Source organism: Triturus cristatus, chromosome 12 (assembly GCF_964204655.1).
Source record: "Triturus cristatus chromosome 12, aTriCri1.1, whole genome shotgun sequence".
NCBI lineage: Eukaryota > Metazoa > Chordata > Amphibia > Caudata > Salamandridae > Triturus > Triturus cristatus.
Window position 1 is genome coordinate 127,168,261 of NC_140595.1, and position 12,914 is coordinate 127,181,174.

Sequence of the window (12,914 nt, forward strand, 5' to 3'; positions counted from 1 at the left end):
ACCATTGAAAATGGTCTGGGACTTCTTGGAAACTCTTGATTTGCTGAGTCTCGACCCAGAGGGGGAGGAGGCTCTTGGAGTGCCTATAAACAGAGAACAAGTCTTGGCAGCTATCAAGTGTCTGAAACCAGCAAACAGCCCTGGGGCCGATGGTCTTCCCTCTGAGTTTTACAAGATGTTTGCCTTGCAGCTAGTGGACCCTCTGCTGTAGGATTACGCTGAGTCCTGGAGGACATAGACCCTTCCGGCTACCTGAGGGAGGCGTTGGCAGTTATGATCCCGAAACCAGACGGAGACCCCGAATTACCTGATTCATACAGACCGATCTCACTTCTAAATCTTGATATGAAAACTTAGTGGAATCATAGCAGCAAGTCTGTATCCCCACATGCCTCACATGACCCATACTGACCAGGCTGGGTTTATTCAGAAACAAAGCACCACCCACAGCTTACGACACCTGGCATATGTTTGGCATGTCCCATGCTTACTGAAGGATGACTATGCAATGGCGATCCTTGATATATAACAGGCGCTCGATTCAATCAATTGGTCATATATGTGGTTGGTCCTACTGAGATTCGGAGTGGGCCTGGATTTTCATAGATGGGTGCAGCTGTTGTACACTGCCCCGGTCGCCCGGGTAAGGTTGGGGGATTGATCTCTGAGGCATTTCGGTTGCAACGGGGCATGCAACAGGGGTGCCCCTTGTCCCCACTTGTCTTCGCACCCACCATGGAGCCTTTTGCTGCCACACTGCGGAGACGGTTGGCGTAGTGGGGGGTGAATCTCGGGGTGACAAACCATGTAGTATCTTTATATGCGGACAACACTGCTGTGTTCGCCCAAGAAACCAGAGCAGTTGGTACCTGTCATTATTAAAATTCTTCAGGATTTTGAGACCTTTTCAGGGCTCCATATAAACCTGAGGAAATCTAAACTGATCCACATGGGGAAAATGGCAATGAGGCCAAAGAAGGAGTTGCCCGAGGTGGGTCTATCCTGGGCTACTGAAGGGACTAGGTATTTAGGAATCAAACTAGCACACACAGCCTCATCATACATGAAACTCAATATAGGAAGATTCTTGGAGGGGCTACAAAGCTCTATACATTTCTGGACGTACCTACACCTATCCCTAATGGGAAAGATTGCAATCACAAAGATGATCGTCCTCCCCAGATGTCTTTATACAATGCAAAACTCCCTATACAAGATCCCTAGTTATTGCTTTCGAATACTGGAGGGGCTGATGGTGGACTTTCTGTTGGGACTGAAACGGAAACGGGTGCGACTGCGGACACGGCAGCGGGCGTGGGGCGCAGAAAGCCTGGAGATGCCTCGAGTGGAACTATATTATATGGTATCCCACTTACAGCATGTAGTCCACTGGTTGGACGATGAAGAGAATTAGGAAAAACAATTACTGCACGGGTACATGTGGGGACCAATCCTCCCTCCCTGGGCTCTTGATGCTTGGGGCTGGGGCTCTGGCAGATGTCCCACAGATTGTCCAACATGTTACCAGGATATGGGAAAGGGTGGTTTTTAAAGTAGTAAAATGTGCGCCTCAGGCCCCAAATATGCCATTATGGGTGGTGAAACCATTTTGAGAGGTAGCTGATTCCATGTCGGTGCGGAGATGGCCAGAGGGGTGGGGGTGCCACCAGATGGGAGACCTTTATGTTAGTGGGAGATTTATTACAAGGATGGAAGCGAAAGCAGCTTTTGGTTTAGGAATGGGCCAATTCTTACAATATGGGAAAATATCGAGAGTGGCGCGCAAACTCTGGCCATCATTCCTGGTGGAGCCCCCTTGGACCAACGTCTTGTAAACTATGCTTACTATGGCAGAGGGCCGTCGGTTAGTCTCACATCTATATCGCTCGGACTGGGAGGATGACCCGGGGGAACCTCTTCCCATCCAGGACAAATGGGAGACCATAATTGGGGAGCCTCTAACTGCCCCTACCTGGAAGAAAATACATGAAGGAGTTAAAGCCGTAAATACTAATGCACGTTTTAAACTTATCCAATATAATTTCATACACCAAACATATCTCACCCCACGGACTCAGAGCTGGATCTACTGGGAATATTCGAACGAATGTCCTAGACGTGGAGATATAGACGCAGAATTTATTCATATGGTATGGGCATGCCGGCAGCTGACAACATATTGGGTGACTGTCCTGACCCGATGGAGGGCGGCCACAAGGTGGGTAGTATCCCTAGAAATAACGACAGTGTTGCTGGGGCTGGTTCCAGCACACACAAAAAGGAAGCCGAGTAGGAAATTCCAGGTCTTGTCCTGGCGTAAAGATGAATTGCGATAGCTTGACGATGCATCTCGCCTCCGACTATAGAGGCATGGCTAAGGGACATGAGCGAAGAGGCAGCTGCAGAAGCAGTCCACATGAAACTAATCCGGAAGGACGAAAAATGGAGGATGACCTTTGAGCATGGGCAACAATGTCGAAGGATTTACAAAGCCCCCCAGATTCAAGAGAAACAGGACCTTAGTACTGGGACCAGAGGGTTGAGTCCCTGCCAAAAATAGATCAGGGAAAATAAAATCAGGAAAGACCTACTGGGATCCTCCTTGATTATGAAGAGAGGCTAGGCATAAGTTACAATTTATAATTAACAACCACAATATGGAAATGGGAGGAGGGTGTGACTGTTAGGGAGTTAACAGTTAATGATTGACAAACAACATGGAAGGCGAGCATGGATGTAAATGTTACTGTGTGCTATATTTGGCGAAGGTCTGCTTTTGGGACATAAGGGAAGGTTGAGGGGATGCTGATGGATCCTAATATGTACATGTATGTTCTTATGATTGAAATGTTAATAAAATTAAAGGAAAAACAGAGTTAAAAATGTGAAAAGGCCTCTGAGGAAGACCTTGTGGAAGAGGAAGTGCTTTGACTGAATCAGAGCATACTAGGACCAGGTGTTCTGAAGTAAAGTCAGGGGTGACCTTGGTCAGTTCGAAGTGGATTCAGCTCGAAGTCGGACACTTGAATCAGCAGTTGATGCACTGCCACCACTGGTGATGTTGGGCCAATGTCAGTGGAGAAGGAACCAGCATAGATTTTGGAGCTGGAATGGAAGTCTGCGCCAGAGGTGGTGCAGAACCCAGGATGGGTTTGAGGGTCACAGATGGCACAGATAATGGATCTGCCAGTGGTAACTTAACTGGATGCCCTGTGGGCCCTTGGAGCCCAAAGGTGTGCCAGAGGGAGCCAGCAGAGTGCCGAAAATATGCAGCATGGCCTCCTTAAAGGCCTCAACCTTCTACGGTGTTGCAGATGGCTCGAGAAAATAGGGAGGCACAACTGAACCAGTTGAGGAATCTACTCCACGATCGGCATCTGGAGCAAGATTGATTGGCACCTTAACACCACCTGACTTCCCTTGGGACAGAGAGTGGCTGGCTGTTGTTGAGTCCCACTTTAACTTCTTATGCTTCTTCTTAGAATTAGATTTGGATTTACCAGATGACCTCGCACACGAATTGGATCGGTCACAGGAGTGGCCTTGAAAGCAGGAATGAGTCTGTGCCCTCGACTTGGAGCAGGAGCGGAACTTACATGTAGTCTATCACTTATTTCGGTGTTTGGTAGCAAACAGTTTTCATTTCACGATCCTGAATTGCCTTCGGGTGAATGAAATAAAAATGTTCGCATGACTTGGAGTCTTACACTAAGCCCAAACACCAGAGGCACACCTTGTGCGGGTCCACCATCAACACCTGTTTCTGACAGTCATGGCATAGTTTGAACCCTTTAGTCCTTGCTGGGGGACACCATTCCCTTAGATACATGAAAGGAGTTTTGAAAGAATTTGTGAACCAAAGAAAAGAGAGCAGAGCTCTAGATCCACAATTCAAGGCATTGAAAGAAAGAACAGACATTGTCACATGGGGTGGCATCTATATGTGGCTCCACTCCATCACTTACTGCATGGGACAAGATCAAAACAGCTTCATTTACCAGCACACCGGAGCATTGCTATGGCCTGGTGCCTGCCGAATAGTCTAATGGTGAGGAATATGCGGTTAGAAGTATCCATCAGAATTAATGTGCTTTAAAGATTTTCCATGCAACAGAACTCACCTAGAGGGACTTCTTCCATCTCTGCTGAAAACTGCACTGTTTCAGAGAGAATGGGTGGGACGTCAGAATTCTTTATCGCCACACTACGATGAGAGAAATATAATCAATGTTAATGAGATTAAAACACGCTTCCTTGTCTAGTGAAGCCCTTAAACAAAAATAGGCACAGGTAAAATTTTATATATTAAAGAGTTTGGTACAAGTTGTGAACTGAAGCCTAGGATCCACAAATACAAATCAATAGAAGGGATATCTTGACAAGGAGGTCATAATCTGTCATAGGGCACACCGACGCTACTCAAAATTACAATTGCTACTTTTTCCTTTTTTCCACAATTACACAATAAATAATCCAACCAACTTGCAATAAGGAATATTCTACTTACTTTTTTATCATAAGTATCTGTTCGTACCATGTAGTGCTGTAGATTAACATGCTTAGCATTATCCTGCAGTCTAGTTTTGAACTTGGCTCCTTTTTGCAAGTAGAATATTGTCTGGGCAGAGCAGGGAAATTCCTCCAAGCTGTAATGCAGCAGTTTTGAAAACATTTGACCATCCATCTAGCTATGCCAGCTTTTGAAAGAGCCTGGCCTTTATGTGGCAGGGTAAAAGCAACATAAAGTTGTTGAGTTTTGCAAAAGAGCTCAGTTCTATCAATGTAATACATGAGAGCACACTTGACAGCAGGGGTGTGAAGGGCCCTCTCTGCCACAGAGTATGACTGTGGGGAGAAGCATGGGAGCTCAATGGTTTGAATGAGTTGGAATGGAGGAACCACTCTCAAAGGGAATTTAGGGTTGGTTCTAAGCCAATCCTGTCTTTCTGAACCAGAAAGAAAGGCTCTTCCAGGGTCTTAAATTGGCTAACATAACTTAAAAATGTGATATCAGCAAGGAAAGCTACTTTTCAGTAAAGGAATTGTAATGGGCACAAATGTAGAGGTTCAAAAGAAAAGCTCATGATTCTGTTAATGTTCCGCACACGGTCAGGAGGTACCCTGGGTGGAATAACTGTTTGAGTCCTTCCATGAAACCTTGATGACAGAGATTCTGAATAACAACAAGTGTTTCATATTCTTCATATAACTTTCAATGGCATCCAAGTGAAGACGTATGCAAGTAAATGCAAGGGTCGATTGCTGTAGATGACGGAGTTAGCAGAGAATATATTGAACTGCAGGTTTAAGCAGATCTATTTGCTTGGGAATGCAGTTGCCAAAAAATATTTTCCACTTCCAAATGACAAAATTGGTGGTAATGGACGATGTGAATGTTTTCCAGGCTGTAATTTTGGATATGGATGGGTACTATACACCAAAGATTTTGCATTGGAATTACCAGGTACAAGTTCCTTCAACAGAAACAAGGAAAAATAACTAAGCGGAAGAGTACATTGCAGAGGTAAAGAAATTACCTTTAGACTGCAAATTTGGTGTATTACAAGACAATTTCATTAGGGACCTGTTGGTGATGCACGCCAAGAATCTAGCCATTCAGGAGCATTTACGGGTCAGTGGTGATTTGGCGTTAAATGATGTGTTGGCAATTGTTTAAAAAACTGAGATGTCGAGTAGGTGTGCTAGGGTGTTAAAACAGAATGCAAAAGATGATGACACTGTTCGAAATTGAGCATCTAAGTACAGTGTAAAAGATTCCAAATCCAAAGATCAAACCAGATGTTAACATTGTGACAGTAAAGAACATTTGGTATTTACCAAAAATTGGCCTGCTGCCATGCAAAAGTGTAGCAATTGTGGCATTGTAGGGCATTTTGTAAAAGTGTGCAGGAGAAGGAAAGACTATCACGTGTGTGAGTGAGCCAGTAAGTAAGGAAGATAAGAAAACTTCAGAAGGTGACAACGAGCACTGTCACAATGTAGCTAGTTTGTGTAGAAGCCTTGTTTTGAATGTTGATGGTAAATCTCACAGACCTAAATTTGAGTGCTGGATGACTGTTGTTGATGTATCCTTAAAGATTTATGCAGATTCTGGGTCCCCATAAACTATCATCAACGAGGAGCTGCGGAGAGAAAGAATTGTCAAACAAAGTTGGAGGGGTCCTCAGGGTTAAAGTGGATAACGTATTGACATGGTTGGGTTTAGGTGGTTTAATTTGAGATTCAAGAATAGGCTGACTCGGGCGGATTGCATGTTGCTATGAAAGGGCCCCCTTGTGTTTGGTTAGTTTGACCATGGAAATTTGCACATTGTGCTTGATCCCAGTAGCAAAGAGCAAGTAATGGTGGTTGATAAAGGAGTGCATATGGGCAATGATATGCTCAAAAGATTTCCAAAGGTTTTTAGTGGTAGGTTGGGGAATTTGAAAGGATTTGAGTACAGAATTATTTTGAAGGATGATGCTAGACCTAATGTCCACAAGGTAAGGAACATTCCTTTCATGGTTAGGGATGAAGTCTCTGAAGAGCTGGAGAAGAAGGTTTCTTTGGGGTTATTGAACCAATAGAAGACTCTGATTGGGTTTCCCCCATTAGTGTTGGCTAGACGAAGCAATGGCAACATGTGCTGTGTGTTGACTTATGCCATTTGAACAACATCATAATTGTTGGCCAATTTCTGTTGCCAAGAATTAATGTGCTGGTAACTTTTGTCAGAATTGGCAAGTGGTTATTCACCATTGACCTATTGTCATCACACCACCAAATTTCTTTAGCTCAGGATACCCAGAAACATACATCTTTTGTCACCCCTGATGGGTGTTTCCAATTTAAGCTCACACCATTTCACCTAGAGTCGGCGGCTGCAGTCTTTCAGTGGTTTAAGTTTTAACTTTTTGGGAAAGAAAAGATGTAAAGGTATTCCAAGACAATATTTTCATTTTTGGTCCAAATGGGGACGAACACGATAAGGGGTTGATGAAGGTGTTAAATATTTTGGAATCCAAGGGTTTAACAGTAGAATTTTCAAAGTGCACGATAGTGGCATGCCTGCTGTCAGAGAAGAATGGAGTAAAACATAAAAGAAGGATAACGTTTTACAAGCAGTTATGACTTACTTGATTGACGGTTGGCCAAGGAAAGAGGGTATAGATCAATCTATGAAATCATTCCAGGAGGTAAGGACTGACTTGACTGTTGGAAGTGGCACAATTCTGAGAGAACAAAAAGTAACTCCACTACAAGATTTGCGAAGAATGGTTATCAGTTCGGAGCAAGAGGAGCATTCTAGAATTACTGGAACCAAGTCTATTGCGATGAAGATGTTTTGGTGGTCAGGTATGGATCTTGAGGTGGAAAGATATGTAAGAGAGGGCCCCAATTGTGTTTTGGCTGATAAATCTTTACAGACTTTAGCACCAACTATGAGTAAATGTTTGATTCCAGTTGACATTGTAGGACCCTTTGGGAAACCTCAGAAGTATGTGTTGGTTTTTATTGACTTCTTTTGGCAATGGCGTACCGTGAAGGTGGTGGAAAAGGCAACTATGGATACAGTTTGTGAATTCCTTGAACAGATTTATACATTGGAAGGCATTCCTGCCATCATTTTGAGCGACAATGGAATGAAATGTGTCTCCAATAAAACTAAGCTTTATCTTGAAAGCAGTGGTGTGAACCATGAGACCACTGCACTAAACAATCCCAGTGGCAAAAGGTATGGTTGGCAGATTTAACCGTGTGATCAAATGTATCATACAGTTATGTAGGGCAAGTAATGAGGACTGGGTTACTCAACTGGGTAAAATGGTTTGGGCTTACAAGAGTTACTAATAATCGATCAAGTGGAGTATCTCTGTTTATGATGAGGGGTAGGAATCCTGGGACCAAGTTTACACCTGGTTATTTCATATCTGTGTGGAATAGTAGTCAGTTAAAGGAGTGTGGGGAAAAGTAAGAGAGTCATTATAAAGGTAAGTTGTATTATGATACTAAGAGAGGTTCAAAATGGGTGAAGGTCAAAGTGGGTGACTGGGTTCGGATTAAGAAACTGGGTTTAGTAGCTCAAGGGAATTGTCGATTTTATGAACTGGAGGAACTTTTTGAAGTTTTGTGTAATTCAGTGAGGTTGATTAACGGTAAAGTATGGAATCTTAATTGAGTGGCTGTGGATCCAAATGAGATATGGAAGCAAGTTCATGGGGAGTCACATAAGTTTGAAGCTGACTTTTTGGAGGATTTTGAGATGATGGAAAGATGGTCAGCAATGGAAGGGAACACAAGGTACCTGTACATTCAGATATTCTGGAGGAGAGCAGTGAGGCTGTGATGATTGAAGACAGGGAAGTGGCGTTGGAAGAAGCTAATGTGGGAGTGGTGAGTAGTCTGGAGTCACTTCTAGGACTGCTAATGGGAAAATTCATGTACATCATGCTGGACAAGACATTGACAAAAGAATTAGGAAATTGTCAAAATGTTTAGAGGATTATGAGTATGGTAATGTAGAATGCATTTTGTGGTTTATTTGAGTTTTTCTCATTTTGTATTTAGGCCATAGGGTTATTATCTTTGATGTCTGTGTTTTTGTTTCCAACTTTAAGTTAATCAGTTTTGATGGGTTTTTTGTCAATATTTTTGTTTTTTGTAATAAAGAGGGGGATGTGTTGTGGGCTTGTTGGTAAGGTCATCCATGTGTGGAACCTACAATGTAGTGAGGGTTTTGTGATTATGCACAGAACACTGGAGAGGCGACGGTTGGGAAACGGTGGGAAGGAATGTTGGTGATGTTGGCTACTGCAATCTATACTTCAGGCTGCTCACAAAATAAAGTAATTCACTTCTCCAAGGTGTGGATCTTCCTTTCAACAATACCTGCCACCACAGCAAAGGAGCCAAGAAGCATCTTGGAAATCTATGTATAGCCCATCATCAGTCTAGTGAGAATGAAAACAACAGTCTGCCTCATCGTCTCTAGCATGTGGAACATCTTGAGGGTTCTCTATGCCATCTGTGTTTGGCCACATAATGTCTCAAGTCTCAGAAAATACTGATGATGAGACTAATACACTTCCGAAGACGGTCTTCTAACATAACTGGCTATGCCCTTGTAATCTCATAAAGAGACATTGGCTATGATCTAGCTGAGCTCGGGTGGAGACCAGACATCAGGGTCACAGTTGGAGACAGAATTTGTGCCACTGAAGCTGGAGGTGGGGAAGGGGCAGGCACCGGCATTGCTGGAACCAGTATGGCCTCCATCAATGAAGTTAAGGTGTGGCTCAGCATTGGTGAGGGTACATACAGAGGTCTAATGGGTTCACAGTTGGTGCTGGAGCAGGAGCTACAAGCGGAAGTCCGACTTGGTTTCCTGCAGAAGCAGGGACCAAAGGTACTCCAGGAGAATCCAGAATTGATCATAGAAGCTGCAGCAGTGCCTCCTAAAAGGCCTCCACCTGCTGCGGAGATTAGGATTCACAGAGAAATTCAGAGCGCATTGGAGCATGTGAACCATGGTTGGAATCTGCCCTGAGGGGAGGCCTACCATCTGCACTTCTGTGTTTACAATGAGATTTGGAACATCCTTTCTCTTACACTTACCAGAGGATGGGGACCTGGACTTCTAGCAGTACAGTTTTTTGTGCTCTGTGACATACAATTTTGTCATCTGATCCCTAAAGGCCTTTGGACGCATAAGAGAGCATTTGTTCAATGACTCTGAATCATGCCTACATCCACGATACCACAAACAGATGTAATGCGGGTCTGTGCCATATATTTGCTTTCTGTAGGTGTGGCACCGACTGAAACCTCTAGCCTGAGATCCCTAGCAAAACATCTTCAAAAAAAGAGTTTTTAAAGTAGGTAAGACGCTGACGAAGTTCAGAAGTGGAGTTCCAGATCACCATCGAAGAATGAGGAAAATAAGGATCTGACGCTAATGTGCAACACTTGCACGCATATATGGCTTCCTGCTAACATTTGCAAAGGAGCAACAAAGTTAATGCAAAGTCTGATGGCACCGCCTATCAATGCGTAGGAGCAATTGCTAATAACGTTTCTGGATTTTGTCTGATAATTGCAGGAATTCAAAAGGCAAGGCATCTGCAGTTACAATCATCTATCAGAATCTAGAGAATGTCAAAATGAATTTGAGTAAGGAGCAATGCGCACCTCATCACCTCAAATTACTCAAACAGAGAGGCAGATTCAAGTTCCTAAGTTTTAGAATACCCCAAAATCTGAGAACTGAATCAAACCACATGGGGTTTCGAAAACATCTGAAAACCTTTCATACCAGCTTTTGTAGTAAACCGGTCACAGCTAAAGAAAATTGGCACAGTTATAGCTCACTTATCTGACAAAAACTACCCTAAAAGATGACGTTGTCTTGAAGACTTTTAACACTTTAAAGCAACTGACAGAAGACATTGAACACTTAATAAAATTCCCAAATAAATAAATATAGTGGCTAAAATAGATGCCCAAGGCTAGCAATTAACGCATCTTAGGAGAGATAGGAGAGTTTCAAAGTTGCCTGATAATCTACTGTCTTCTCGCCTTCTACCTTTTAGACTCTCCAATATGTCCATTACGAAGCAGTGGCCTCTGGTTCATAAACTGTGATTTCAGTGAAAGTCATAGACAGTTGCGTGGGTTTGGAAACCCCGTGGGCTCCTCTTTCAAAGGTGGGCCACCCAGGCATGTGAAAGCTTTAGCAATGAAGCAAAAGCAAGACACACACAGAATAGACTTCCATGAAATTACAAATCACAATCACTATAGTGGTGGCTAGGCGTACATTGATGTCAATAACACTAACAGCCTTATTGCGAGTATGGTGGTCCATAGGACCGCCGTACTCACTGTGGTGGTCCCACCCCCTGCACACTGCGGGCCCGCAGTGTGTGGTCGGAGCGCTACAGGAGCAATGTGTCCGCCGGGGAATCCAGGATCCCGCGCTGTTGTGCAGCTGTCAGGAGCAGGAATATCCTGGGAGTGCCGCTGCAGCACCACCAAGCATATTCTGAGTTGATTGTCAAGTACCTTTTTCAAGGTGGGGAGCCTGTCATGGAAAGGGGGGCAGAGAGGCAACAAAGGGGGCCCTAACAGAGCCCTCTTGCTGCCTCTGGGCGTGAATGCAGGTGGGCACATGTTGCCCACCTGGAATTGCATCCCTGTCCCTGCAGAGTGTGGCATGCATGCCACACCATGCAGGAACATACTGCAGGCGCTGTCAAGGCAGCGGGCAGCATGTTAGGCTCTCGCATGATCATCATAACAGCTCACCGCCGGGAGACCACCCCAGCACTGGCTGCCCACCATTGAATATAATCGTAATCCGGCGGGCAAGCACACCACAGCTTTGGCAGTCCTCCTGTGGGTGGCACTGCAGGGGGCCGCCAAACCCATAATAAGGCCCTAAATGATAGAAAGACCAGCAATGTGATCATGTAGGGATTTTTTTTTCCAGCTAAGAAGTGCAGGCAGAAAGCACTACCCAGTGTAAGAGAAACACCGATACCTCTAAAATAGCATCATTGTGCAATTACATTTTTGCTTATTTTTCTAGGGCACTGGTTGAAGTAACTAAACAATGTGAGTAAGTGCACATGATCCATAAAGCATTGTTCAATCTAGAACTTATTTAACCGGCTAACTGAACATTATTCTGTGTTCTCCGGTCTACGAATTTGCCCATTTGTGAAGTCTTGTCATTCCCTTATCGTATAAATAAGTTAATATTGTGCTGCAGAATGAATCAGGGCTCCTTAAAATTCTAACTACAACGTGAATGCATAATAGAATCAAAACTCCAAATAACCATTTGCCACTCATGGCTATAAGTGTGCTTGTGTTGGACATTTTGTTAGTCATTTCAACATACTGGCAATAGCCAACACTGCACAGAATTCAATTTCTGCCAAGTGATTGGCAAATCCAGGAAATAAGACTGTTCACTTCACCTGACAGGAGGAGGCGTGTGATTGACCGGCTCCTGCCCACAGCTACTGAAGTTCCTCGTTGCAACTTCCACTACGTTTTCAATTTGAGCTTTCCACCTTTAAACGAAGAAATAAGTTGAATAAAATGAGCATCAGTCAATGAAATTATCAAATTAAAACATCAATGTCTGATTGACAACCAGAAAATGAGTAGGGTTCTCTTGCAGAAAGTTATTATTTTGTTAAAAAGGATCAACAAGACTGGCAGTTCTGTTATGCAGCAAAGTAAGGTTTGAAGAGGAAATAAACTCAGCTTGCACCAAGATAAAGTTTTTAACAGGTACATGTTCAACATGAAGGCCATTCAGAGCTGCTGTCTCGTTAGAAGTGACGCCTGGTTTAGTGAGTGACTAATTAAAGGATTAGACACACGTGATCAACACGTTCTTTCTTTTTTAACTCAATGTGGGAATTTGAATTTTTTTATTTTATTTTGATCTTCAGTAAAGTGCTGTCTAATACTCTAAAATATCCTCAACTTGCGTGGGTACACACTAAAATTCTCATGCAGGAGCCTACTGACTACAGGTTCAGTGATGTGGGTCCACTAGATAGTCAGACAAGGCCGTGTCATGCTTAGGGTGCTTCTCCATTATTATGCTACATGCATGGCATATCATTAATATATTTCATACATACATTTCCAGTCTCCACGTTTGTCCTGGATTCGACTTTTACCATTTTATTAATTTATACGTTTTATATAGCACTCCCAGACCCGTGGGTATCAAAGCGCTTTACATACACAAAAGATAATAGCAAGGCGTATCATGATATAAAGATGCATAAAGATATAGGTATAACATTTTAAGACAGCATACATCAAAAGACCATTGAGAAGGTCGTCTTCCATGGAAACACCACTCAGCGATACCAGTAAAAACAGCCACCTGT

The 12,914-nt window shown here is 43.5% G+C and overlaps 1 protein-coding gene across 1 annotated transcript in view; it reads right to left on the bottom strand.

Moving 5' to 3' along the window:
- Positions 1-12,914, bottom strand: part of LOC146772865 (rho guanine nucleotide exchange factor 11-like) — a 260,444-nt gene that overhangs the window by 91,745 nt on the left and 155,785 nt on the right. The window contains 2 exon segments of the mRNA XM_085637039.1: positions 4,122-4,204; positions 11,982-12,077. Coding sequence (XP_085493165.1) covers positions 4,122-4,204; positions 11,982-12,077 — 179 coding nt within the window.